We start from the raw sequence: 27,602 nt of genomic DNA, 5'->3' as shown, positions 1-27,602 counted from the left end.
AACCAGCATCTTGAGGGTGGGGCCCAGAAGTCTGTGTTTCGTTATTTTAAAATTTAATGATAGGGCTTCCCTGGTGGCGCAGTGGTTAAGAATTCACCTGCCTATGCAGGGGACACAGGTTTGATCCCTGGTCCAGAAAGATCCCACATGCCATGGAGCAACTAAGCCCGTGCGCCACAACTACCAAGCCCACACACCACAACTGCTGAAGCCTGTGCGCTTAGAGCCCATGCTCCACAGCAAGAGAAGCCACTGCACTAAGAAGCCTTTGTACCACAAGGAAGAGTAGCCCCCGCTCTCTGCAACTAGAGAAAGCCCATGCGCAGCAATGAAGACCCAACACAGCCAACAAATAAATAAATAAATATATAAATATATAAATTTATTTTTAAAAATTTAATGATAAACTAGTGCTCCCTCACAGGGTTATTAGAAGGACTGAATGATGGTATTTTCAAGTCCGCTGTAGGGCTTGTTAACACAGGTTGCTGGATGCAGCCCCAGATGTGGATTTGGCGGGTCTGGAGAAGGGCCCTAGAATTCATGTTTGCAGCACGGTCCCAGGTGCTGCTGCTGGTCTGGGACCACACTTGAGAACCACTGTCCAGAGACACCGTGCCCTGTGCGGTGAGTCATCAGGAAGAGCTGGGGGAAGTGAGATGGGGTAGGGATGGCTGTTTTGTGTGGGGTCGTTGGGCAGAGCTTCCCTGATCTGGTGACACTTGGGTGGAGGGAGCATGTGACACCCGGGGAGGGTGTTCCAGGCACAGGGGACAGACGGCAGGTGCAGCGAAGAGGCCGGGGGCTGAAGTGGGTGATGGACGGGAGAAGTGACAGATGAGGTCCGAGCAGGGAGGGGCTGGAGGTCCCGTGAGGCCTCGAGTCACCGCAAAGTCCTGTGTTTGCTCTGAGCGCATGGGAGCCGTCAGAGGTGACGGGACATGTGAATTCATCCATCGCCTGGTGTGACTGTGATTCTGTAGTCCTGCCTCTTCTGGATGGCCCTCATTGGTGAATAAAAGTTCTTCTTTACGAATATAATTTAAGGTGAAAAAGATGCACAATGAATGACAGAATTAGAAAAGCAAGCGCCCCCTAAAGAAGTCACTGATGCGGGCATTGGCCATCAGAGGATGCTAAGGCCAGGAGGACGGGGTTGGTGAGCGGCTCCAGAACGGGAGGCGGAGACACCACCACGAGAATCTGTCAGTCAATCTCAGCATCTTCCGAAGTAGGTGCCCCTCCTGAGGGGCAGCAGGGAGGGGAGCTACAGCAGGAAGAACAGAGCCACTGCGAACCATTCTTACCGAAAAACGTTGCACCTGAGTCCAGCTGGACCTTCAGGTCTAACGTACAGTTTGGAGGTTAAAATAACAAATGAAGTCAACACCCCACAGGGAACTGTCTTCAGACAAAACCAGAGCCCATCTGGCCTCTCCAACAAGACAGCGCCCCAAGCTAGGGGGTCGGGAGAGGCTCTTCTAGGTTGAAGGAGGCTTAGAGCTGAGCATATGAATTTCGTTTGGACCTGGTTTTTTAAATATATACCCATAACTAGATTTTGGGGGTAATTGAACAATTTGAGCATAGACTGGAGAGTAAATAACATTAAAGAATTATTAATTTTGTTAGATGTGGTGATGGTATTGGTGTTTATGTAAGAAAATAGCCTTTTTATAGGCAGACGTCTCTGTGTTTAGAAGTGAAACGACGTGATTTCAAGAATTCGATTTAAAATATTACAGGAGTTGACTGTTGAGTGTCCTGAGAGATCAGATTGCTCTCAGATAAAGTTCATGTGATCCATATGTGTTAACCACAGTAATACTACCTTTTTAAAGAATCATCTGAAGAAAGAAAGTAACCAAACAACATGGCCCATGGACATGGACTTGAACATGGTCATAGTAAAATGGAACTTCCAGATTATAAACAACGGAAGATAGAAGGGACACCATCGGAAACTGTCCAGGAGAAGTTGGCTGCACGAGGGCTAAGGGACCCATGGGGCCGCAGTGAAGCTTGGAGATACCTGGATGGCTTTGCAAATAATGTTTCCTTTGTTGGTGCATTACTGAAAGGATGCAAATGGGGATTTGCTGCATTTGTGGTAGCTGTAGGGGCTGAATGTTACCTGGAGTCCCAGAAAGAAGATAAGAAGCATCACTGAAGATAATACCTGGAAGTATCTTTTAATGTCTTCTTAATTCTCTTATAAGAAGAAGATTTCTTCACTGTAGCCTACTCACCTGTGTGTTTGTTCCTTAAAGAATACTAGTAAGATTTAATAAGAAAACATGTAAAAAAATAAAATAAAATATTACAGGAAACAGTGAAAGAAAAGAGGCAGAAGAACCAAGAGAAGCAAAATATGGTCATTGCTGGCCCTACACGTGCCGTGTGGGGATTCACTGCGTGACTCGCTCTTCTTGGTGAATGTGTGAACTTTCAAAAATGTTTTAAAATGCGGACGCAAGAGACATGGGAGGGTAAGAAGAAGAGGAAAATAAGAAAAAAGGAAGACCTTGTTTAGAAAAGACTAGGTTGCTAAGAATTCCTCTCTATTTAGGAAAATTATGCCAAAGAGTGAAGTACATTTGCTATTACCAGGTATTATACAGTAATGATACTATGACCTTGTGTTGAGATACATTTTACTTACTATAAACCCAGCCCCTGGTTTCCTGAGTGCCTGTCAAGCTTGTAAAATAACGACAATGCAGACAATGCAGGTGAAGATCTTCCCAGCCCTCCGGCATCTGGGGGGCTGTGTGCGGCAGATTTGGGGCAAAGCTGGACGTCATTTAGGCCCAGTCTCTTTGGCCACATTCCTCTGAGGTTTCCAGTCTGATGCCTGTGAGACGTCTCTTTGCTTGGATACATCGCTGGCCAAGCATCGTGATTGGTCAACACGTGTGATTTTGACCCATAGAACGGATGGTACCAGAGAACATGAGGGTTGAGGATGGGCACTTTGGAACTGGCAGCTGGAAACAGACGGTGATTCCTAAACTGTGTTCTGGACCCGAAATCACCCACTCTCTGCACCTGCTCCTTCACTCGGCTTGAAAATGCTCAGCAGACCTGAAGTGCAAGGACTTCATCCTCATTTTGAGTAATTGTAACATTCTTTTAAAAGAAGCTTAAAGGGATGGAAAGACTTCGCCGTGTGGAAGGGACGCTGGGCTGCGTGGGCGATGTCCCCCCAGTTGTTATCAGCGTGTGCATCCGTGAGCCACCACGAGCTTCTGCAGATGCACTGACCCATCTCAGCCACCGTGACCCTAATTGACTCCGTTGCAGAAATCTAAAGGAAGAGGAGCACAGGTGAAGCCACTGGACTAGACAGGAAGAGTCCATCATGAGGTCTTCATGTGACAGATACCTGAGCCCCCGCTGTGTGCCAGGCACTGTCCCGGGCCCTGAGGAGGAGACGTGGGCACAGCCAAGGAGGCCCGGCCCCCAGGAGCTTAGATTCCAGCGGGCACAGCAAGGAGGCCGGACCCTCCAGGGACATCACCGGCCGAGGGGGGAGGAGGGTGACGCACCGGTGGTGGGGGAGGCAGGGAACTTGGTTTCAGTTCCTACTTGGTTCCCTCCTAAGCTGTGTGATCTTGGACAAGTCACTTAACCTTAAACTCTGAGCTTTACGGTCCTCTTGTGTAAAGCGAGCATTAAAAACAGTACCTCCATCACGGAGACGTGCAGATTGAGTGAGTATAACGCAGGAAAAGTGCCCACTGCATGCTTAGCCACCGCAAGGGTGTGCCTTGGCCCAGGGCTGCACACCTGATGGGTAACCGGCAGGCAGGTGACGTGGTTCTGCATTTGAGTGTTAAGCATTCAAGTCTGTGTGTCTGGCAGACCCTGCACTGTAGCGTGCAGGAAATATTTACATTTGCGTATTTTTGTTTTCTTTTTCTGTAAATGGAGGTGGTTTTCATCGTTCCGCTAGGTTGGCAGGTCCTAAATTGAGAGGAAAAGGAAGTTTTCCACGGGGAAGGGAAGACGTGGAGCTGCTGTGATAATAGCAGCCTTTCACCGTCACGCCCTCCGATGCTGCTTGAGTCTCCATGACTGGTTATTTCTGGTGCTCTTGCTATAATAAGGATTCCACAATCCCATGTCACAGGTCTATTTTCCGGGACTCTGGGGGCCCCGTGTCCTCGGCCAGGGCGGTACTAATTAGCGAGTGACATGTCCCCTTCCGGGCCAGCTGGGTGAGCGCAGAAAGCAGGGAAGGGGAGCGAGGCCGGCAGGTGTTGGGGGGCAGTGGTCAGTGAGCGCACCCCCTTTGCTGGGAGGAGCCCCGAGGCTGGGCTGGGCCGGGCCAGGCTGGAGGGAGCTGGTGCCCGAGGCGGGGGGCAGCGGTGCCCTCCCTTCCGTTCGGCGGGGCTCCCTTCCTCCTTCCTCGGGCAGTTTCTCTCCAGTGGCTCCTCAGCTACTTGGCTGGTGACAGAGGCCGTTGGGGGATGGGCGGGGGCTCCGCGTGGAAGGACGTGAGTCTGGACCTGTGGCCTGAGCGGCCTGTGCTCTTGCCCCGGGGCTGCGTGGGGCCCCGTGGCCCTTGGCAGGCTGGCTCCTGTGCGGGGACGGCTGAGCCGCTCAGCAGTGCCCTGGGTTTCTCATTCCCTGGCTGATCCAGAAGCGTGTTCCGTGCTGGTGCTTGAACACAGTCTGGGGAGACCGTCCTTTCCTGCGCCTGACTCCCTCCTCCAGCGGGTCGAGCCCCGCCACCCCGTCCCGGGTGGGGCGGCGTCTGGGTTCAGCCACAGCGACAGGGGCGGTGCCCCAGGGAAACCGCAGGGGCTGGAGAAGTCGTGGGGACAGAAGCCAGGCGTGTGCCGGCCTCCGCGTGCAGGCTTGTTTCTTTCCAGTCCAGGCGCCCTGCTTCCTTCTGGGGGACCTGGTGTAGGCGTTGGTGAGGGCAGGGGAGGCGGGTGTGGGCCTCACAGCTAAAGGGGGGGGGGGGCAGCCAGAGCGGGACCCTCTCCCGGGGCAGACACTGCTTTCCAAGCAGCCTCGGCAGCGTGGCCTGGAGAGTAGAGGCTGCTGAAACCCAAGAAGCCCGTCACAGGGCTTGTGCGCACGACGTTTTGTCAGTGGTGATGGAGTTTTGTCTGAAGCCCAGCATCACTCAACGGGAGAACGTACTTCCCTGGCCTTGGTCTCTCGGGGCCACGAGCTCACCCAGAGCCGGGCGCAGACCTGAGCCTGAGGTCTGTAGGGGTGCCAGCCTGGTGTGGCGGTTGGATGTGCATCCCTGTGCAGCCGACGGCTGTTACCTCCTTTGTGGACCAGGACGGAGCAGCACAGAGAGGTTGCGCGACCTCCGCAGGACGGAAAGAGGCAGGGAAGGGGTCCCCTGTGCGCCCTGGGCCCATGTTGGGGCCCCAGCCTCTCCCCTACAGGGCCCACTTCCTCCTCCTCCTCCTTGTGGGTGCTGTCGGCCGGCTGCATGCCCTCCTTCCTTACGGCCGACTACCATCCAGAGAAACCCTGGGGGTTCATTTTAGAGCATCTGGGAGCACTTGGAGGTCCCAGGAGCGTGTCCACTCCCGACCTGCAGCAAGCGTACACACAGGTTTGCAGTGTATTTAAGAAAGGGTAAGGGTTGAGTGCTCCTGCGGGCAGAGCTGGCTCAGGCCTTTCTCCGGTGGAAGCAACTACCTGCATCCCCACCCCCGTCGGATGCGGGGACTTAGGGCTTTCACGCGCTGATGTATTCCTTCCTCTCCTCACTTCAGAAAAGCTGATTTCTCATCATCCAAAAGGAATATGTGATTAATGGCACACCCAAAGTGCCTGCGGTTCTTTGATAATTGCTTTTTTTAAAAAACATCTTTCCAGTCACCTTCAGAACGTAGCTGATTTCAGGCAGTTCAGGATGAATTCCTGGCGAGTCAAGGCAGAAAGGTCATCGTCTGCAGGTGTCATACCCGTGTCCGTACATCAAATGGCAGTGTTTTTCCATTGCCACAGCAGGAATGCTAAAATACCATAGATCTGCTGGAACGCTCTACGTTTTTCTACCTGATGAGATAAAGTAAAATGTCTGCTAGGATTCCTAGCAAAACAGAAGCCCTGGAGAGGTTGGGCGATGTTGTTACTTATTCAGTTCTGGGAGATGTGTGTCTGGGAGGCAAAAACGTCTCTCCTGCTGTGAGCCATGCTCACGGTTTGGGGGAAACGCAACGCGCCGGTGCTTCTCGGGGAGGCCTCTGGGGGTCTCGTTAAAATGCAGGTGTGATCCTGTGGGCGGGGCCTGAGGCGCTGTGTGTCTGACAGGCTCCCAGGGGATGCTGATGCGTCTGGCCCAGGCACTGGGAGTGAGAAGGTGGCTGGGGCCACTCACGGGCGAGGAAGGAGAGACCCTATAGCGTGAAAACGATGACGTCATCGTCGTCCTAGCGACCGTAACCCGAATACCCAGGGAGGGGAGAGGGAGGAGTCAGAGCGTGCAATCACCTGCCCCTCCGGGGGTGATGCTCCTTTGTCATCCACAAACCCGGACCCGGGTTTGGGAAGTCGCCTGTGATCCTCGGAGCGACGGCACGTGCTGGAGATTGGTGGGTGGGATCAGACGGCCCAGAGGGGGCCGGGGGGAACAGGACGGGAACTGCAGGTATTTTCATAGTTACTGCATCAAGAAGTCAAAGAGCCAGGTAGGGAAAAGGCGACGTGCCAGCCACGTGCAGGGCCTGTCGAACGAGCGAAGCCGAGGGTGTGAAGCCATTGTGCTGTCTTGACGTTACCTCTCCGAGTGGCCAAGTGCTAAGTTTTCTCATCCGATCCTGTCCTGGCGGGCCTCAGAGCATCACATTTGTCCTGGCAGATGCTGAAATCTGGTTTCCATAGCAGCACATCCACTGCTTGTGCTTAATGGGGGAAAGCGAGAACCTGCAGCTGTTCATCTTTTCGAAAAGACCCTGATCTCTTTACTGTTTTTAAACGCAGAAATGCCAGATGTGGGGTGAATACCTGAGCCCCGCTAGGAAATAATCCTTTATGTGAACCTGGCCTGGGCCTCACAGTGAGTGGCCAGGAGAGGGCTGTTTGATCCTGTTTTCTTCATAAAACGGCAGAAGGTCTGTATTAGCAAGGCCAGGTTCCTCTCTCACCCATGGGTAGCTGTGATGCTGACCTGTCTGTGGCAGGGCAGGGATGGAGATTCTGATGACTGGATTCTTTTCTCCCTGCAGATGAGCGAGCGTAGGTATCCGCGGGCGTAGGTATCCGCGGGCGTAGGTATCGGCTGGTACAGGGGTCGGCGGGCATCGTGCCTCATCCTTGTTGGCGCCAAGTCCGTCCTTGTGACCGAGTGTAGTTTGCCTGTTTCCCCCTCTCGTCTGCCTCCCTTCTTACTGCCTTTCAACCTCCGACCTCCACTCTGGCCTCTGGACAACCAGCAGATGGGCGGTAACCACTGATCGACAGGCAGTCTCTGGATACACAGGCATGAGAGGTATTCTCTCCTGAGAGCCTTTCTTTCCTTTTTAAAAACTCATTTTAACTACACTTTAAAAAAAAAAAAAAAAAAAGCGCGCTTTAGGGAATCCTGCAAATTGTTGAAGAATAGCAAACAAATTACAGGTTCTTTGGGGGAAAGGTGTACAACGCAGCTGCATGTTCTAGTGGGGGATCTTTATTGCAGGAATTCACGTCGTGGGTATGTGCTGGGTGGCATTTGCGTGCTACAGTTTAAGGGTCTGTGACCATCTTTTCCACTCAAGGTCAAATTAAGAGCGTAGATTCTTGTAAACAGGAGAGACCGTGATGTCCTGACATTTACTGAAGGCAGACAGGGGTGCCTTTGGAGCTATGAGGGTGCATCAGACCTGCCCCTGCTGGCGGAGCCCTCATCTAAGAGGGGTGCGTGGGACGCCCAGGTCACGGGGACAGCGGAATTCTGAAGGGGAGGGGGCGCTTGGGTGAGATCCGCCCCAGGTGATCCAGTCTGCTTCACGGTCCAGGTTCTGTCTTGGTCAGAAGATAGGCTGGGTGCGGCCGGTCTGTCCCGGTCTCACGTGTGGGTGGGTTGCCTGGGACTCGGAGTTCGGGGAGCACTGGGAGGTGGTGAGGTGGGGGGGGCGTCGGGGGCAGGACGTTCCTGGGCCCTCTGCAGGGGGTGGGAGGGTCGCCTGGTGCAGGAGCAGAGACGGAAAGAGGGGCGGCAGAGGGGGCCCCGAGACGCCCCGAGAGCAGAGGGCGTGGGCGCCGCGTGCGGGGCACACAGTGTCCCCCTGTGAGGCAGCGTCTCCTGGTTCCCGGGCCGGGCTGCTCCCCGTAGCCACGTTCTCCTGCCACGACGCGCCCTGTGGCCCCGCACAGCCATCTCCCCTCGCAGCGGGTCCTCAGCGCCTCGGGCTGTAAAAACGAGCGTCTCAGCCTCGACGTAGCCCTTCGAAGTCCTCCGCCGGATGGGAAGCGCGTGGGCCCGGCGCTCACGCTCCCTTGTCCCTTCTGTGTTGCAGGGATCGAGCTGTGCCCCCCGGGAAAACGGTTCATGGTCACGATGGTGGCGAGCTTTGTGGCCACGGCGGGGCAGTTCCTCATGCCCGGGCTGGCCGCCCTGTGCCGGGGCTGGCAGCTGCTGCAGGCGCTCATCGTGGGCCCCTTCCTGCTGCTGCTGCTCTGCTGGTCGTGAGTACCCCCTGCCCCACCCCCTGCCCCCACCCCCTGCACCTGCCCGCGTCCCGGGCTCGTGAGTACCCTCCCCACCCCCACCACTTGCACCGCGTCCCGGGCGTTGGCCCCACAGTCCCCAGACGTCCTGCCAGCTTCAGCGTGTGGCTTTTTAATGAGGGAATTTTCCTCTCTTCTTAAAAAATGTTCTCTTCCAAACATTTTATCTTGGGAAACGTTCTAACGTACACAAAAGCAGACAGAGGAGGGGAGTGAGCCCCAGGCGCCCTCGCCCGGCTCCAGAGACCTGCCCTCCATGGTCTTGTGGGACGCCTGCTTGCTGGGTGTTCAGAGGTGACTTTCGTGAATGGGTTTGCAAAGGGCGGGGTCTGGGGTTGGGAGGAGGAAATGTGTTTGAAGATGTGCAGGAGCGATGGAGCAGAGCCACCCCTGCCCCCAACCCCTCTGGGTTAGGATGGGCAAGCTCCAGCCCGGGGGCCAGTTCTGGCCTGCCCTCTGTGTCTATAAAGTTTTATTGGAATACAGCTGTGCTAACGTGTGTCCACATGTATCATCCGTGACCATTTTCATGCCACGATGGCAGAGCTGAGCTGGTATGACCCGACGACATGGCCCTACAAAGCCGGAAACATTGACTCTCTGGTCCTTTGCAGGAGAAGTTCGTCCGCCCCTGCTCTGGCCCAGCCCACGAGGCCTTTTAGAACCGTGTGTAACTTTTAGTGTTTGGCTTGCTGACTTTAGGGAAAAAAACAACTGAACACACTGGCCTGGGGGTATGACCTGGGTGACTAGATGCTTTTAAACCCTTCAGGGGATTAATGTTTAACAAAGGTTGAAAAACACCGCTCTTGGATAGAGAGATGTTTACCCAAAAACGAGCCTTGTACCCTTTCTGTAAAAACCCCTTTCCTTCCTTCCTTCCTTCCTTCCTTCCTTCCTTTCTTTCCCTCCCATCCCCTCTCTATGCCAAACTCTCGTCCCATCCCCCCTCACCCCTGGGTACGAGGCACTGGAGAGGAGATTGTGCCTGCTACATTGTGTTTCTATCGTTTAGTCACTGAGGGAAACCCAATTTCTGGCCAGAAGTCAGTTGTGTCTTAGCTTTAAGCGCTCACTCTAGCAGAGACAGCTATTAGCTGGGCTTCCTTTCCTAAGATGCCAGGGAGGGGAAGAAAGCGGCGACCTTTCAGCTTCATAGGCTGGCCCCACCCCCACGTGGCAGTAGACCCCCAGCAGAGAAATCACGTGAGCCGGACTCCGGTGCCTTTTCCTCGAGATCCGGGTTCTCGCTCACGGCGTCCCCAGAGCCCCGGCAGCTCCAGGGACGCGGTGAGGACAGATAAGGAAAGGGCCACCTGCCGAGAGGCGGCGCCGGGGCGGCAGCTGCTGAGGCTGGACGGCACCCCTCCCGCAGGAGCCCGTGTGTCTCAGGACACCCTGCTCCCTCCCACAGGGTCCCAAGAGGCAAGGAACGACATCCTTCCCCACAGCGGGGTGCAGCGGGCAGCTCTGGAGCCGGCGCTTGCGGGCCCCCTCTCTTGCTGAGCCCAGAGCTGAGCTGAGCTTGGTTTGGAAGTCGAGGGCGTTTCCCTGTTTAACACTTGCTCATATAGTGTTTGTGTCGGACACAGACGGTGACACTGGACAAATGGTAGGTCATTCGGTCTGGGCATTTCACGGCCCCATTGTACAGGTGACAAAAGTGAGGACACCCAGCTGGCCCCGAGTCTGGGGTTGTGCTGTCTCCCACCTTCCCCAGGCCTCCGTCCCCGACCTCCCTGACCACCGAGAGGAGCCCACGGCCCTGGTGCATCTACTCTGCCGTCAGGAACCCCCCCACCCCTGTCCTCTGGCTTCCCAGCCTCCACGGCGCCCAAGGGCAGCGGTGCTGCCTGCTGGCTCCTGGGCACGGGGGCACAGCCTCCCGGAGACTCACTCACCTGTAAGGACAGGCGGCGGCGTCTCCATCGCCTCCAGGCTTTGAGGCTCAGCGCAGGCTCTGCTCCTATCTGTCCCGGGTAGGAGGACACCTGACAGGGAGAAAAGGCAGAAAAGGGTTTCCTGGAGCAGGTCTGGGGGCCTGGCCCATGGGGGAAAACGTTATCTTGTTTTTTTATTTTAAGTTTTAAAAAATACATCAGGGTTTAATGACAGGCGAGGTAAAACTGTTCATGCACGTAAATACATTATAAAACCAAGAAAAACAGTTCTTTGAAACACACAAATGTAGAAATATGACCTTACGGTAGAAAGGGCGCCCACGGTCCTTTGATAAGATGTGTGTGCGGACAGACAGATGCACGCCGTCCGGAGGCGCCCAGGGGCCCCAGTTTGGGTGGACCCGCTCCACCCGCCCGTGGAGCTTGTCACGCGTGTTACCGTGTGGGGCCCTGGCACGTGTCTGGCCCTCAGCAGTGATCGTGGACGCCAGCCGCTGCTTTCCTGTTCCTGTGCCCCACCCCCGCCCTGTGTGGAAGCCCGGGTGTATCGGGCCAGGTGAGGGGACTGCGGTGAGGGATGTGTCCCACCCCTGCCTGCAGCCGGGAGCGGCTCCGGGGGCGTCACTGGCTTTTAAAGGCCTCGGAGGCGCCCCCTCCGTCTGGCCCCCGTGATGGCCACCCTCCCGCCCCCCCGCAGCAGTAGAAGGTTCCTCGCCCCTCAAGGCTCTGCGGTTTGACGGGATGAACTGGCCCCTGGGGCGGGTGGTGAGCTGCAGCGGCCGGCACGACCGGCGTTGGTGACAAAACGCGTAAAGTCACTCTTTCCTGTAAGAGCAGGTATCTGCCGCGTGCGCGCCCGGTGCTTTGGAGCAGCCCTAGGGAGCAGGTGCATTAACAGGGCTGTAAACCAGGGCGCACGATCGAGTCCCCAGATGCAGGGGCAGGTCACGAGCACAGAGGATGGGGGGAGGCTGGGGGCATCCAGGCACACACCGGGCAAAAGCGTGCGTTAACCCAACGTGGACAGCGATAACCTCCAGCACAGGGAAGGGGCGCCGGGGCCCAGGCCAGGACAGCATTCAAGCTGGAGTGACACGGAGGCCACACAGGGCATCTGAACCAGGAAGGCGCCCAGGGGCCGGGGTTAACCCCTGCATGGGGCCCGGGGCTGAGATCTCAGGCCCCTTCTGCACTTAGCACTGAGCCCTCCGGGACGAAGCCAGGCCTCAGGGCCTCCGCGATAACAGATCTCCGCGCAGCACAGGGCCTGGCCCCACAGCTGGCCCACGGCCCCGGGCCGCGGGCGAGAAGGAGTCACCCTTCAGACGCTGGCGCCCTGAAGTCTGCACCCCACGTGGCTACACGTCGTTCCAAATTCCAGCCGCTCTCCAAAGCGGAGACGTTGACAGGAAAACAGGGAAGCTCTCTGGACCCTCGGGGTCAGAAGTGAAACCTCCGTGGGGAGTCACTGGAGCCGAGACTCACGGAAGAAGAGTCTCACCAAGGATGAGCTCACAGAGCCCGGGGGACCCGTCACCAAGGCCAAAAACTGTTCATCGGGGAGTTGGCATCTCAGGGACTCTGCAGAACAGAGCCGTCTGGAGGAGAAGCCAGTTCACCGCGTGCGTCACGTCGTGGCCACTGCCCCACGCGTGCTGTTCTAGGCACGAGGGGGCCTGGACCCTGCCCTACACGTCACCAGGCCTCCGCTCGCTGACACGTACTCGACGGGGGTGGGGGGCCCACAGCCCAGAAGCCCCCAGACATGCCGAGGACGTGCCTTCAGATAACCAGCACTAGGAGGAGAGGGAGGTAAGCACTGGGATGAAGAGGAGCAGCCTCGCCAAGGAGGTGACTTTTGGACCAAGACTACACGATCCAAAAGAGGAGATCGTACGAGGTTCTGGGTGGAACCGTGTTCCCGGCACGTGGAGACGGCCAGGGCAAACGCTGGCTTCACTTGGCTTTCTGTGGAAGAGGAAGGCAGCGGCCAGCGTGGCTGCAGCCTGACGGGCCAGTGGGGGCAGAAGATGACCTTGGACACAGAGGGGGGTCGGACGTGTGGGGCCTCGAGCACTGAGTTTCCTCTGAGACCTGGAAACACGCTGGCAGTTGAAGGGGGGCAGGGCTGTGCCCTGAGAGCCATGCTGTCTGCAGTGGGGGAGGGGTCTCGGGGCAGAGCCAGTGCTGATGCCCTGCTGGTCTGTACCGGGGACGGTGGTGCCTGCGCTCGGGTGGCAGGGTGATCACCTGACAGGTCTGATTCCGGGTCTGTTCTGCACGTGGCCCCAGGAGATCTTGTTGGTGGATCTGCTGGGGCACAGGAGGGTAAGAAGGCAGATGGCCCGAGCTTGGACCAGCTCCCTAGATGGGAGACTGGGGGCATCTGAAATGTGGAGCCTGCTGAAGAGCAGAGCAGTGAGTCCCCGGAGAAGCATCTGAAGGATAACAGAAATGAGACCAGGAGCTGAGGGAGGGCTTGGGAAGGGAAGCTTTGATCTCGAGGGTGATGGAGGAGCCTCTGTGAAGAGCTCAGAGACTTAGCTGAAACCGCAGCCCATGTTGAAACGTAGGGTGTTTCATGATCCAGGGTTGGGAAGAAGACGGTTACCGAGAGGAGGGGGTCCCCACACTATGCGGGGGGCTCACACGGGGAAGCACCCGGGTCTCAGAAGGCCGAGGGAGGGAGGGCAGGTGGGCAGGGGCCTCACTGTGGTTTCTTGGGGGGAGGGGTGTGAGGCAGGTGGGCAGGCTTGGGCTTCGCTTGTCCGAATCCTTTCAGTGGATTCTGGGGCACAGGGCTGTCCTGGTTGTCGGGTCCCCGGCTCTGGGTGATGAGGGAAGGGGGGCAGTGGCCGGGGTGTCAGAGCCCGCAGAGGAGGGGGTGGGAGGTGGCCTAGGATGGGTCGGTGTGCATCTGAAAGGTGCCCTCACTGGGCCCGTTGTTTGCTGTCTCTAGGAATTCGCTAACCCTGGGAGCAGCAGCCCTCCCTCCACTCACATCGGAAAATACAGAACACGAAGGAATGACTGGTACACAGCCCTGGGGCAGCTACAGGGGCACAGCGTGCTCTGGAATGAGGTGAGCCTGGGGCTGCAGCAGCCGCCAGGTGCCAGGGCCTGGGGCCCGCAGGGCTTGGCAGGGGCCGGGGGGAGTGCCGGCCGGGGCTGGGGGTGTGATGCGTGGACGATTTGTGCCCCCGCACGTGGAGCCGAGAGAGGAGATGGATGAGCTGCCGGGAGGCTCACCGCTCCCGGGTCCGGGCACAAGCAGCTGCTGTGGGCCTGTGGGCTGTAGCTGGGGGGAGAGCTTCGGGAGCGGAGAGCTGGGCTGCCGCCCTCCAGCAGGCTCCACAGAGTCGAATGTGGGCGCCTTGTGGTGAAGCAGGAGCAGAGGCCGAGGGGTCCCAGAGACACTTCCTGCCCGAACGTAAAGCCTGTCCCAGCTGCTGGTGATGCCACGGACGGACGCCCGTGCTGGAAGCTAGACCCACGCAGCCTGCGCGCTCCGGACGCCGGCACCGGCCAGAATGCCGGCTCCTGCTTGGGCGTTTGCTGCCACTTGAGAAAGGGCAGCGGAGTTTCACTGCTGACCTGGAAGGAAGTCATACTGATCGATCATTTTTCTGGACTAAATGTGGCATTCTTCCAGGGCCACAGAAAACACATGAGGGGGGGAGAAGTGCAAGATGCTGAACACAGGAAGGACGAGGATGTCGGGAGACGCTCTGCTGAGACACGCTGGGGGTGGCAGTGACGCCAGGCTGGAGCCGGGCTGGCCGGCAGGGCTGCGGCTTCCGAGTGTGCAGGTGGTACCCTGGGAGTCCCTCAGGGGCACGCACTTGGAGCCAGGGGCCTCCCTCATGGGGGGTGTATCAGGGGTCCAGGCATCAGGGCGACTGCAGGGTGGACGATCGGGAAGGTGCACGCGGAAGACGCGACCTCGGCTTTCCTGGGTGGAGCTCACCGCCGAGGAGTGACCCGGCGGAGGAGGCCACCCACGCGCCGTCTGCCTGCAGTGTTCGGAAGGACACCTGGGAGGAGGAATTCCGGACGGTGATGGAGATGTCTGGGCCGCTCTCCCAGCTCGCTGGTGCACACCGTCACCCACCGCAGAGCACCACTGTGGGTGCCGAGCACCTGTGGTGGTTTGCGAGAACGAGCACGTGCACGTCCGCTGGGGACGTTCGTGACGCCTGTTCAGCAAGGTCCCCGGTGAGGCCTCTCGGTGCAACAGGGTGGCCACCCTTCCTCAGGCAGCGTCTGCCAGGTGTCGGGCGCCACCGCCAACGGCCCTCGCTCCTGCCTCGTGGAGCTGCTCGCCGGGGTGGGGGTGGGGGGACCTCACGTGCCTCCCTCCCAGCAGGGGCGCCGCCGGGGATCGTGATTTGAACACGTCTTAACGTTTTCAGGACACGTTTTTCCCGAGATCAGCTGCAGGCTTCTGCGTGAGAAGCTATATTAACCTGATTCTCGGATTAGGTGTGAGCCAGTGGTTGGTGGGATGATTCCTGTTTTTAGCTGGGGAACCAGGACCTCAAAAAGCTGCGCCAAAAACACTCACATGTGTGGAAAGTCATTAAAAACTGAGTTTCGAATGTCAGTGGTTCTCAGAGCTCGGCCCCTGGGCCCGAGCCGCCACCGCCACCGCCGCCGCCGCCGCCACCACCACCGGGGAGCTTGTGAGCAACACAGACGCTGCGCCCCCAGCCCCCTGGGTCAGGATGCCCGCCCTCCAGGGATGCTGGTGACGGCTGCAGCCCCAGACGGGCTGCCCAGCAAGAAGGGAAAGCCAGGCGTCTGCTTCCGGGATAAAGGACCCGGTCCTCTTCCAATGAAGGTGCGGTAAGGTGTAAAAGGAGGTGTGGGCTGGCTGTGGGGAACCCACCCTCTTGTGGGAAGAGGGTCTCCGTCTGCAGTGAGCCAGGTGCCATCCTCAAGGACTGTGAGACGCTGCACAGCCTTTCCTGCCCAGCCCAGCTCCGCTGTGGTGCTCTCAGTTAGCAGAAGACGCAGGTGTTCCTGGAACTCATAGAGGGTGGCAAAAAAACCTCGGTACTGAACCCAGTGATTTTATCTGCACTGTGAGGACATAAACCCTCATGCGTGTGCGTCTCGGGGTCTTCTGCTGTGGCCTGTGACGGAGGTTGCTGGGCGGGAAGGGTCCCACCTTGCATGCCTGTCCTAGAGTCCGTGTGCCCCTCACCCCTGCAGGGAGCCTGCGTGCGGCTTTCCTTCCCGCTCCCCAGACTCCCAGCCAAGTGCCTGGGTAGACAGGTCTCCCCCGAGACTCGCCTGAGGTGTGTGTTGCATGAACTGCCCCGAGAAGGGTCAAGATGTGTGCAAATGCTGAATTATTAATGGGGTGCTGTTGGCAGTCGCTGTGATCGTGGGAAACGTCTGGGAGAAGGAGGAGAAGAAAACAGACCCTGTGGAATCAGGAGGAAGTGGGAGGAAGATCAGCTGGCTGGTCTCACTGGAGAACAAGCAACAGTATCCAGTCCTCAGATGGAAGATAAACCTTGAAACCCAGGAGGTTGGGGGGGAGCTGAGCTAGGCCTCCCGGAAGAGGAGGAACAATTAACCCCTCGGGAAGGGCGTTGCTAAAAGCGACCTAGAGCTTTAAAAATTTCAAGAAACAAGCCACTGTGTTGGGTTGGTCAAAATGTTCATCTGGGTTTTTCTGCAAGATGTTATGGAAAAACCCAGATGAACATTTTGGCCAATCCAATAAAATATTTAAGGGGCATCATGTTAGATACATATCCAGAAAAAACATGACTAACAATTCCAGTAGAGAAGCGCTCCTAAATATTACTTGGCTCGTCTCAATATCATCGGAAATATTCTGGCCAGAATAATACACATTTTTAATGTTTCTTGAGGGTTTGCGCGGAGTCCGCTGCTGCCTGGCACTTGATGTGACTCAGAGCCTCTGAAGGAGGACCTCGGGCGGATGGAGACACGGAGGCACAGAGCGGGTGGCCCCAGCCCTGCTCCGAGGGGCAGGGCCGGCAGGCGACGCCTCGGCCGTCAGGAGAGTCAGCACCTGCGCGTATCCCAGCGGCCGGCGGCAGGCAGCCGCCTCCTGCCCACACACACCTCGGGGACAAAACCTTCCTCCGTCAAAACCAGTTTTATTTCAATGGGGGTCAAAGTAACACTGCAAACAGGTGAAACAAGGGCCTCGGGGCCCCGCGCACACCAGGAGGGAGGCCGCATTCAGTGACTGCATCCCCAGAGGTTAGGCCTCACAGGACGGTGTTTTCCTCCCAGGAACGTGGAAAAAGTGAGTCACGAAAGGCCTGTAGCCTCTGGAGCCCGAGTGAACCTGCAGTGATTACTTGTGCAGGTTATCAGGTAGTTAATTTGGGGAGAGTTTCAGGAAATGTAGAGCAAAAAAAATTTTTCGTCAAATCCTGTTTGTCTGCAGGTCATCTGGGTGCGGGGAGAGGAGGTGATACTGACACACGCACAGACGTGAAGACGGTGGCCCGCGCGTCGGATGAGCGATTAGGAGTGAGGCCGGGATGTTCTCCAAATGGGTGTTTAGGGATTTGCTGACGGTGTGGAATTTTCGGGAGCCCCATGTTTGCCTTCGGAGTGGGCAGAGAGTATGTAAAATATGAGGAACCCCCGCAGCCAACTGAAATGTTTCCACGTCGACGCAGGGAGAGGCGGCCGGGGCGGGAGAGAGGCACTGGCCGCCGCGGGTCCGGCCTCCGCTCCGGAGGCAGCATCCCTGACCCAGAGCCGCGCCGTGGTCCACGCGGACCCGCGCCTGCCTGTGCTCCGCTATTCCGTCCGCTGCCCGAGGAAGTGGGGGCGCAGGGGCCAGCCTGAGGACCTCGGAGCCTAGGGACCAGGCTGTGGCGGGGGGGTGGGGGGAGTGATGTGGTCGAGCTGTTGGCTGCTGGCAGAAACTGAGGACACGGCCCTCTGGTGCCAGGTGTCTAGTGAGAGCTGCTGAGTGTTTGCCTGGCTGGCGGCTGGCAGAAGCCCACGTGGACAGATAAAGAGACAGAGTCTGGGTCCAAGCCCCCGTGGGTGGGCCGCAGGGACTCTGGCAAAGCGCACGTCCCGCCCCACGAGGAGGGGGAGCGGCCGGGAGACTGGAGGGGCCTGGGCCGTCCCCGAGACGGTCGCTTTGGAGTCGGGCGAGGGGCGCGTGCCCGTGCGAGAGGCCGCCTTCCTGAGCCGGGTTTGAGGTCAGGGCGCAACCGGCAGGGCCCCCGTTTGTGGCCTCGGTGATCATCCCGTCGGGGGACGTGCCTGCAGCCACAGGCCGGGGTCAGGGGGCCCTGGAGCCCCCTGTAAGGCGCTGCTGATTCAGAGGTGCCGATAAAACTCCCGTTAGAAGCAGAACCACACGAAGCCTGTGTTCCTTCCGCCCACTGTCTCCTCAGGTTGTTTTTCAACATCTCGTTTTATTTTTATCATTTGCAAACATGCCGAACGAGTCCCCTGCCGCACACGTCTTAGATGCCCTGCTGTGTGTCTTAACGCTCCCTCCCGCTCGACCCTTGCCCACATGGACGACTTAGTAAAAGGAGAAGAAGGAGAGTCGGAGGAGGGGGAAAATGGGGGAAGTGAACCCAGAGGAATGCCACGTGCTCCCCTGTCTCTAGTGGGAACCGAAGCACATTGTAAATGTACCCCAGCTGTTATATGTTGCTGTCCGTCCCACGCCACGTAGCCTCTAGGAGGCCGGCTCCGAGGGGTTTCTGTCCTGACTCCTTTCGTCCTGGCAGGGCCTGACGCAGCCGCAGGATGTGTTGCGCGCACGGCCTGAGCAGCGTCCTTTTTCACTTCCAGAAGGGGCCACAGTTACCATCAGCCCCTGGAAGCAAACCGGGCAGAGAGTGTCGGGGGCCGGGGAGGCCTTGGTGTCCCTCCACAACCCCAGCCCAGTCTACAGAGGGGAAGACAGAGGCCTGGAGGTTCAGGTGACTTGCCCAAGGTCGCAAAACGGGCCTATGAACCTGGCCTCCCGCTATCTTCCCTCCACAGTTCTGCTGTAGTGGAAGAATTCCGGAGCTTAGGTGTGTATCGTTTTGAAAAGCAACAGAGATGCCGTGTTCTGAGTTCATGTGACAGATACGCTAGTGGCATGGCCATTTAATTATGAAAGAATTCCTAGTTCTACAAAGATTTTCAAGAAGAGTTGATTTGCCTTACGAAGACTTAGGGGTTTAAGCATCCGAAGAGCCAACTTTTCTTTAATTTCATACTCGCCCTTCTCCCTAATTTACTAAATTTCACTCAAATCATGAACTTGACTTTTTTTAAAAAGCTTGTTCAGGTCCATTTGCTCTACCGTGAACTGAACCTACTTAGCCATTTTTGCTTATACCAAACAGAACTAAAGTTTAAAAAAAAATTCAAATGAAACCATATCTACTGGAACCAAGCATATATTTTTGTAAGAGCTTTGACCGAAAGACTTAAGATATTTCCCCAACTGGTGTTTAATTCAATTCTAGCCTTTGAGTGATTGTTTTTTCATTTTGAGAATCTTTTCAGAATGTCATAGCGTGATCCTCGGCAACACCCCAGAACACCAACAGCTAGAATCACCTCTAAGTCACAGCACCGTGAGAACAGCCGTGGAAGACGCTCTTCTCACCCACGTTCAGGGAAACTTCATCTCTGCAGAGGCTTCCATGGCTCCGCTCCTCCGACCGCACGCGTGTGCTTCCCTCTATGTTTCCAACCTGTGTGATAGAAGCCCCCCCCCGCATCGGTCAGGCATTTCTTGATTTACACGCCCCACCCCACCCCCCGGCAGGTTGATCGTGTTCCGTGCACATGTATCCCGAGTGCAGTGATATCACATCCGCAACGCGAGAGCACACCTGCGACAGGTGCGTCACCCAAAACTAAGTACATCGGAAACAGACAAAACAACTTGAGGATAAAATTAATTTCAAAAAGCATCAGCAGTCAGCCTTACTTCCTGTCCACGTTTTCTTCGTGAGTAAATGTTCCAGTTGGGTGACTTGAAGAGAGCGACTCGCGCTGACTGCAGAGCGTTGCCAAGAGCAGGCATTAAGGGCGTGAGCAGGAAGGCAGCCAGCACGGCGTCCGTGTCTGTGGCAGGTCCTCCGAGGGGCGGGGAGGCATACTGGGTTTTATTGTTCAAGGTTAAGGAAAAAATATCAACCTGACAGTATTATGCAAGAATCACAGTACTGCATCTTAACTTCTGATTCTTGCGAGTGACCATCCAGCGCAAGTAAAACACATCCATGAATGCACGTCGGACGTGCTTGAGACCACGCCAAATAACAGCAAAGGCAGGAAATACCAGAAACAGAGATGGGAAAGTGTATCAGGAGCAACACGTTACCACGAAATCATAAAGCATCGAGGTCTGAAAAGCGTGTGGTGCATCAAAGGCCTGAAGAGGGGAGGCCGGTGGGAGGGGCTCCTGGTGCGCAGCTTGGAGGAGCAGCCCTCTAGGGCATCAGTCAGGAAACAGGGAGAGCTTTCCGTCCTGACATAGTTACGTGTACCCTTGGGAAGGTAGTTCCACGTAAAGAAATATTCTGTGTAATTCCTTAGGAATTAGTACTTCATTGTAGCTATTTTGGGTGGGCAGCATTCTAGAATACTTTTTCTTGCTGAGCAGTATTGGAAGGACGAAGTGGGGAAAGTGACGCTGCCCTAGGTTATCCAAGGGCCAGGTTCCAGGCTGGCCCTACATCAGTGCCCCCCAGGCTCACCCGCTGTGCCCTGAGGGGCCGGGCTGAGGGCAAGTCAGAGACCCCCCCCGCCCCCCACCCCCATCCAGATGTGTGACTCTGCCTTCCGTGGTGAGTGACTGCAGGGTCTGCATCAAGTCAGCAGGAACACGTGTGTCACAGAAGTGAGCTCCTGCAGCAGTGCCCGTGGTGCGGGGTGACGTCTTGTGCCCCCAGGCAAGGTCAGGACGCCCAAGCCTTCCCCGTTGGGGGTTTCCTGCCGCCTGCACCCCCAGCCTCTGTGCCCCCACCCACCTCCCCCACCCCCTCACCACCGGGGGCTTCCTCACCCGGGACTCGGTTGTCTGAGTGAGACCTGGGGTTCTGCTCTGAAGAGAGCCTGGGTTTGCAGTGCGTCCTCTGTCCCCTCCCTGGCGCTGTCAGGGGCCTCTCCCCTTCACTTCTGGTGCTCGGCCTCAGTAGAGTCACGGAGGCCACGGGGGGCGTGGCCTGCAGGTCCAGGCGCGGTGGGACGTTCTCTGGACGCGCTGGGAAACGAGGTGCCTCAGGTTGCTCCGCGCTGGTGTCCCCAGCGCATGGCGGGACGTTCGCGTGGCTCCTACCCAGGACCTCAGGGTGGAAACCACGGTGCACAACACCGGGTGGCGGTCTCCGGACCACCACGGGGCAACCGCGTGCCGATCTGGCAGGAGGGGGATTTGAGAGTGAGGCTGGCATTTTGCGCTGGCGGTGGCGGCAGTGTGACAGCAGAGGGAGCACCTCGAGATAAACGGGGCTCCGGTGGTGGAAGGACGCGCACCCGCAGGGCAGGGGTCAGTGCGCGGAGGGGCGGGGCGGGGGCGCCAGGGCGGGGGCGGGGGGAGGCGGTCTTCTCTGGAATATTTTAGTTTTTAGGTAGAGAACAGATCTCTCTGTGGTTTGCTTAATCAAAAATTAACTTCATAGCAGGAGTGTTTAACCCCAGCTTCCTCACCTGTGACTCACGCCTGCAGCCGGAGGGACAAGGCAGGTGACGTGGGGGGGCGTCCACCCTGCCACCGCCTGTGGAGACACCACAGACACCCCCACCCCCGTTCAGATGCGCGACGTGTCCATCAGACACTCACATGTCCGCTGGAAGCGTCCACCTCGCAGGAGAGCGACGCCTGAGGCGGACACTCACACCCAGTAGGTCTGGTCCTGCCCCCAGGGAGTTCAGGTTTTGTTGCAAGAGAGTTGAACAGGGAGGTCTTGGATTCAGAACCTTCTGGGTTCCGGAAGTGTGAGTGAGGGGTCCTGGACCTTCTAACCATCCTGAATGTAGCTCGGAGGCCGCAGACCCCGTGCCTCGGGGTGAGCGGTCCGTCTGTCTGTGACCATCCCCTGGCAGGAGGCGGGACGTCTGCCCAGGGCTCTGCGTTTCCCCTTCCTGTGCCACTCGCGTCCCGCCAGGGGTTTAGGACTCGAGCGGGAGGAGTAGAGACTTTTCGTTTTGCCCGCATCCTCCCGCAGAAGCCCTGGAGCCACGGAACCGCCAGCTGGAGATGACATGGGTGCGAGCTGTGGGGGTGGCATTTGTGTTAGGTTGTTTCATTATAAAGAAAAGATCTGATAAAAGATGGCAAGATACTAATACCTATAGGATATTGATTCTGAGTGTTTCTGTTTGCTTGAACTACATTATTCAAAATTAATTTGTAAAAACTAGAGGCTAATAAACATTAACTTTTATTATTTAAAAAAAAAAAAAACCGGTGCCTACACTTTGAAACCTATGTTTTATCATCTTTCCAGTGTGGGCTCCTGGGTGAAAAGACGTGAGACTTTCTGAGCCCGTCTTAACACTCAGGCCACACCTCCCCGGGCGGGCCCCTAGCCCTCCTGCACCTCCGTGCAGCCACCCGGGAGGGTGGCTTTTCGACTCTTGGTGACAACCCGGGTCTCCCAGCGTAGAGTAACACTCCGATCAGACCATCCCAATGTACCACTACAGTCAGCTGTTTCTGCAAAATACATCATCTACATTTAGGAACTTGATTTTTGTTCAAACAAGTAAGGGAGTGACAGTCATTACACCATTAGTGATGTGACTTTGAAGTAACACTTTACCACTGGTAGCTTTTCCCGCGTCAGGCTTACTTTCATTAGAGGCTCCCAGAGCTGGCCGGGCAGCTGGTGGGTAGCAGCGAAGACAGCTTCTCATCAGCGTCAGTGCTGACTCCTTGACACCCTGTAACTAACCTGAAACACAGTGACACCTGGAGTGCTGGGCCCACAGAGGCTACGCTGTCATCCTCAACCTTGATGTCCAGCTTTTGCTGCTCCCACCCACGGGTGCCGCCGGCTTCAGAGTCAAGTCCTGAGGGAACACAGCCTCCATCCCTGCGCATGTGGCAGTGGCTGGTTTCTCAAGAGACCTTGTGACCTGCAGAGTTGACTGTTGGGACCTGCACAGAAAAATCAGGCTGACCTACCCCCACCCCACCCCCCAAACAGGCACATTGTTTTCTTTGACCTACTTGCAAGGCTCATTATAAATGTGAAATTACAAAATGCACTGATAATAAGACACTAGTTTGGTGCCTAGTTTTTCCCGATGGGACTCCTTGCCAGATTTCATCCTAAACACAAACCAGCAAGGAATCTGGTGCTAGGGACTCTTTTCTTTCTTTTTTTTAATTTATTGGCTGTGTTGGGTCTTTGTTGTTGCACACGGGCTTTCCCTAGTTGCGGCGAGCGGGGACTACTCTGTGTTGCAGTGTGCGGGCTTCCCGTTGCGGTGGCTTCTCTTGTTGCGGAGCATGGGCTCTAGGCACGCAGGCTTCAGTAGTTGCAGCATGTGGGCTCAGCAGTTGTGGCTCATGGGCTCTGGAGCGCAGGCTCAGTCGTTGTGGCGCACGGGCTTCGTTGCTCCACGGCATGTGGGATCTTCCCGGACCAGGGCTTGAACCCGTGTCCCCTACATTGGCAGGCGGATTCTTAACCACTGCGCCACCTGGGACGTCCCAGCTCTTGAAAACCATCATCTCAGGGAGGCATCCCAGGCAGTTAGTAGCAAGATGAAGGGAACTCTTCAGTTGAGCCCTGGGAAAGTCAGCCTTCAAATGTTCAAAACGGAAAGTGCCTGCCAGGTTGCTAGTGTGGGGGCATTTTTTCAAACTTAAAATCATTCTAGAACATGTTGTTTGAGACAAAGTATCACAAAAAGCAGCCCTTCAGTGAGCTGCTGGAATGTGCTTTAGAAATCCCGGGTTGTGGTCAAACGTGTAGGTGGATTTCTTGACCCAGCTGGGAGGATTCTGCTTCTTTCTGCCACATTTAAAAACTGCAACTTTTACACGTTCTAAAAGAAAACCAAGAACACCCAGGACACAGTCTCATCTTGGCTGCTTGGGCCAAGAGAGCCCTGAGTACCCGCCGGCCTCCACCACTCGCAGACGGAAACCTGGTCCAACCCAGCTGGTTGCTCCCTGCCCCCACCGAGCCGCGTCTCCACGCCCACTGATGGGAAGCCCCTCACCCACTCCCCGTCTCTCTGCAGGATCTTCCCTGAGTCCCTGCGGTGGCTCATGGCCACCCACCAGTTCGAGGCGGCAAAGAAGCTCATCCTGCATGTCACACAGAAGAACCGCATGAGCCCCGACAGCGACATCAAAGGCGTGATGCCGGGTGAGCACGGGTCCCCTTCAGCCCCGCGGCCCGCCCGCAGGCACGGGAGTCACCCCCAACACGCCCCTGGTGCTCGCCTTGGCTCCTCTCGGCCACAGCAGCTGCCCAGCCAGCTGTCTACCTCCTGCCAAGGTCAGTCCTCAGACCAGGAACGTGCTGCAGTCCAAGGCCGGAGGGAGGCAGGACCTCATGTGCCCCTGCTGCTCTGGGGAGACTTGAGGCTGTGCCCACGCCAGGCATGCAGGCTTGCCTGCTACGGGTTTAGTGCTGGCGGTCCTGGCCAGGGGCGCCGGCCTGAGGGGGGGGGGGGGGCGGCGCTGGCCCGGGCCGGCCTTCGCTCCCTCTCTCCCCCAAGTAGGACCTCCCAAGAGCCGCTGTTGTCTGTATCTGGCAGGACTGATTGGGAGGGCATCCGAAGAAGTGGGGAAGTTCAGATACATAGGGTTCCTGTTTATCAGGAACGTCTACACCAGCTGCATCCGAGCCATGCTGTCACCAGGAGGGCATTAAAATCCAGACTCTGGGGCCCCACCCAGCACCCAGAGATTCTGACCCAGTAGGTCTTGGAATGAACCCTGAAAACTGTGTATTTAATAAGTCCTAGAAGTGATTTACATGTATTACCTTAAGTTTTTTCACAGCAGTTCTATGCAAGGTACTGTAATTATCCCCATTTGCAGATGAGGAAACTGAGGCACAGAGAGGTTGAGTATCTTGCCAGAGGTCACACAGCTAGTGAGTAGTAGCACTGGGACTGGAGCCCAGGAAGCCCAGCAGAAGCGGCTTCCCTGTGCTGCTTCCAAGAGACGGGGAGATGGATGTGCTGGCGTGGAGGGTGGGGGAGTGAGGGGTGAGTAGACCTCTCTCCTTTCGGGCCACATTTGCTCCTTTTGGAGTGTCCGGCCATCATCCCCAAACTTGTCCCGGCTCATCCATTAGCAGGCCAATGCTCTTAAGTCAAAGGGCCTCATTTCTGGCATTTCCCTAATTAAATCACTGCATTCCACGTCTTTCAGGTTAAAATACTGCCTGGGAGGAGCTTGTTTTCTCCATCCCGATGACACGGACTCACTTCCCTCCTATGTGTGGAGAGTGGTATCCCTGCACAGGAGCTATGCTGGTGTCTGTGCTGGGGGACCTCACCCCGCCCGGGCCGGCCACGCGCTCACACCCTGGGGCACGCGGCTCTCACCGGCTCTGGGTCCTGCTCCCTCCCAGCTGTCAGGAGCAGGGGACGGCACCAGGGCACACGTGCCCACGTGTTCATGCAGTCCGTTGTTTCTCTTTCTAAGATGCAGACCCTGCAGGGGCAGGTGCAGAGGAAGCGGCCTTAGTCTGTTGCGCCCACAGAGTTGGTTTGGGGACCAAAGCAGCGCGTGCGTCTCCTGGCCCCTGAGCAGAGGGACCACGCTCTAAAGGAAGAGAACGCCTGCCTGAGCCCAACCAGGGCTTCAGCGCCCGCCCACAGCCTCCGTAGTCCTTACAGAGTGGACGTAGCCCACGCAGGGGGCTGTTTCGTGTGTCCTGCAGGCCCGTGGGCAGCTGCCCCTGCAAAGTCAGTGTCTCTGTGTCGCGTTTTCTATCCTGTGAGCCAGGCCCTACCCCTGCCTTAAAGAAACACAAGCCTTCTCCTTCTGACGCCCGAATTCGAGCACCGGGCCGTCGGTGGGGCTGCCTGCCTGAGCCGGGCCGGGCCGAGCGGGGCTCACGGGTCCCCTCTCTCTGCAGAGCTGGAGAAGGAGCTTTCCCGGAGGCCCAAGAAGGTCTGCATTGTGAAGGTGGTGGGCACGCGGAACCTGTGGAAGAACATCGTGGTGCTGTGTGTGAACTCGTGAGTCACGGGCGCGGGGCGGGAGAAGAGTGCAGGGACGGGCTCCGGCTGGCGGCCCAGGGCTGCGCTCTTCGCTGCGGGGCCCGAGGAGCCCCGTCAGAGGTTCCGCACAGGGGTCTGAGGGGCTACGCGTGCCGGCAGACGCGGGCCCCCAGCCCCCGCAGCCCAGCCCCGCCCCCACGCACCACTCGGCTGCACAGACGCGTCCGAGGACGGGGCTGCCAGAGGGCGGGCTCGGGTCCAGGGAGATCCTGGGAGCAGGGCCGTCTGGGGATGCACCACCCCTCGAGGCACAGCTGGTGGGAAAACGGGACCCCCACGTGGGGGTTCCCAGGCACCGTCTCGGACGAGAGGCCCAGGCCGCTGCGCGTCCTCCCTCCCTGCGTGGAGCCAGCGCTGCAGGGGCCCCGACCCCAGGCTGCCGCTGGTGCTGTGGGGCGTCCCAGCCTGGGCGTGACCCCCAGACGTGCCCACAGAGGCCCTCCTGCCTTGCTGACCACACCCAGCCCGGCGCCCCGGGCTGGGACCTGCGCCCCCTCGGCTCACACCGTTTCCCGACAGCCCCGGCCCGGGACCCCTGCCCTTCCCTGCTGCCCAGGTGGGGCCTCGTTCAGGGTCAGAGGTCATCAGAGCAGTGCAGGGGTTAGAGGTCACTGGGGGTGGGGGGTCGCACCCTCCGTGCGCAGTCTCGGGACTGCCGTGAGGTAGAGAGTAAGGCCTGGGGGTGGCCTCTGGCCCTGCGTCCCCACAGCTGTTCCATCAGAGCAGCTCCCCTTCATCAGCTCCCAGGACCGGGGCTCCAGGTTACATAATTTGGGGGAGGGCACAAAAGGTCCCACCCCCAAAGCAGTGGAAGAGCCCAGATTAACTGACTCCTCATCCTGCAGCCCAGCAGCCGAGGCCCAGGCAGGGGAAGGGCCGGCCTCGCCGCAGGCCTAGTCGGGGCAGAGTGGCTCCCGCCCGGCCACCCGCGGCCTGGTGTCGGGCAGGCGCTGGCTGGGCTAGTGGACCGTAGACAGTGGAGTCGCTCCTCCAACTGTTATTCTGGAAAAAACACAAACTGTGACATAGGCAGGAGGGGGGGCTTCCATGTTAATGACTCTTGTTTGCGGGGAGGGGGGCCAGTCTCTCTGGCTTTGTTGTGGTCAGAGGACTAAGGTGGGAGACCCCCCAAGACCAGGAGCCTCGCCGAAGTCACCACCTGTGCAGTTATAAAACGTGGCCCAAAGGACCGGCCCTGCCGAGTGTTTCCAAGCGGAAATGCACTGTCAGGGCCGAGGGAGGCTTCCTCCCACGGGGCCAGGTCTGCAGTTGACTTTGATGCATCCTCTAGGTCCACTGAGAGCACAGAGGGAGGCTGGGAGACAAGGGCGTTTTCAGCTCAGGGGTGGATGTGGGCGCTCAGAGCCCTGCTCCTGCCGGGCACGTCCCCCAGGGCCTCAGAGCCCGCTGCCCGCATGCCGGAGGGTGCGACACACCTGTATTCCCATCCCAGAGGGGGACGCGACACACCTGTATTCCCGTCCCAGAGGGGACGCGACACACCTGTATGCCCGTCCCAGAGGGGGACACGGCACACCTGTATTGTATTCCCATCCCAGAGGGGATGCGACACACCTGTATTCCCGTCCCAGAGGGGGACGCGACACACCTGTATTGTATTCCCATCCCAGAGGGGATGCGACACACCTGTATTCCCGTCCCAGAGGGGATGCAACACACCTGTATTCCCGTCCCAGAGGGGGACACGGCACACCTGTATGCCCGTCCCAGAGGGGACGCGACACACCTGTATTCCCGTCCCAGAGGGGACGTGACACACCTGTATGCCCG

General features: G+C 57.7%; 2 protein-coding genes across 5 annotated transcripts in view; both read left to right on the top strand.

Annotated features, from left to right (window-relative positions):
* The window catches only part of SLC22A23 (solute carrier family 22 member 23), a 143,770-nt gene that overhangs the window by 97,443 nt on the left and 18,725 nt on the right, over nucleotides 1-27,602 (top strand). For all 4 annotated transcript variants that reach the window (XM_057699541.1, XM_057699538.1, XM_057699540.1 and 1 more), the window contains 3 exons: nucleotides 8,475-8,643; nucleotides 23,811-23,938; nucleotides 25,667-25,769. In XM_057699541.1, coding sequence (XP_057555524.1) covers nucleotides 8,507-8,643; nucleotides 23,811-23,938; nucleotides 25,667-25,769 — 368 coding nt within the window. In that variant the 5' untranslated portion in view covers nucleotides 8,475-8,506. The remainder of the gene's footprint in view (nucleotides 1-8,474; nucleotides 8,644-23,810; nucleotides 23,939-25,666; nucleotides 25,770-27,602) is intronic.
* On the top strand, nucleotides 1,874-2,395 carry LOC130831424 (NADH dehydrogenase [ubiquinone] 1 beta subcomplex subunit 3-like). The gene has a single exon (XM_057699546.1). The coding sequence runs from the start codon at nucleotides 1,874-1,876 to the stop codon at nucleotides 2,168-2,170; it is 297 nt and encodes a 98-aa protein (XP_057555529.1). The 3' UTR covers nucleotides 2,171-2,395.

Source organism: Hippopotamus amphibius, chromosome 11 (assembly GCF_030028045.1).
Source record: "Hippopotamus amphibius kiboko isolate mHipAmp2 chromosome 11, mHipAmp2.hap2, whole genome shotgun sequence".
Taxonomy (NCBI): domain Eukaryota; kingdom Metazoa; phylum Chordata; class Mammalia; order Artiodactyla; family Hippopotamidae; genus Hippopotamus; species Hippopotamus amphibius.
Note: the sequence above shows the minus strand (reverse complement) of the source record. Positions and strands in the feature narration are given on the sequence as shown.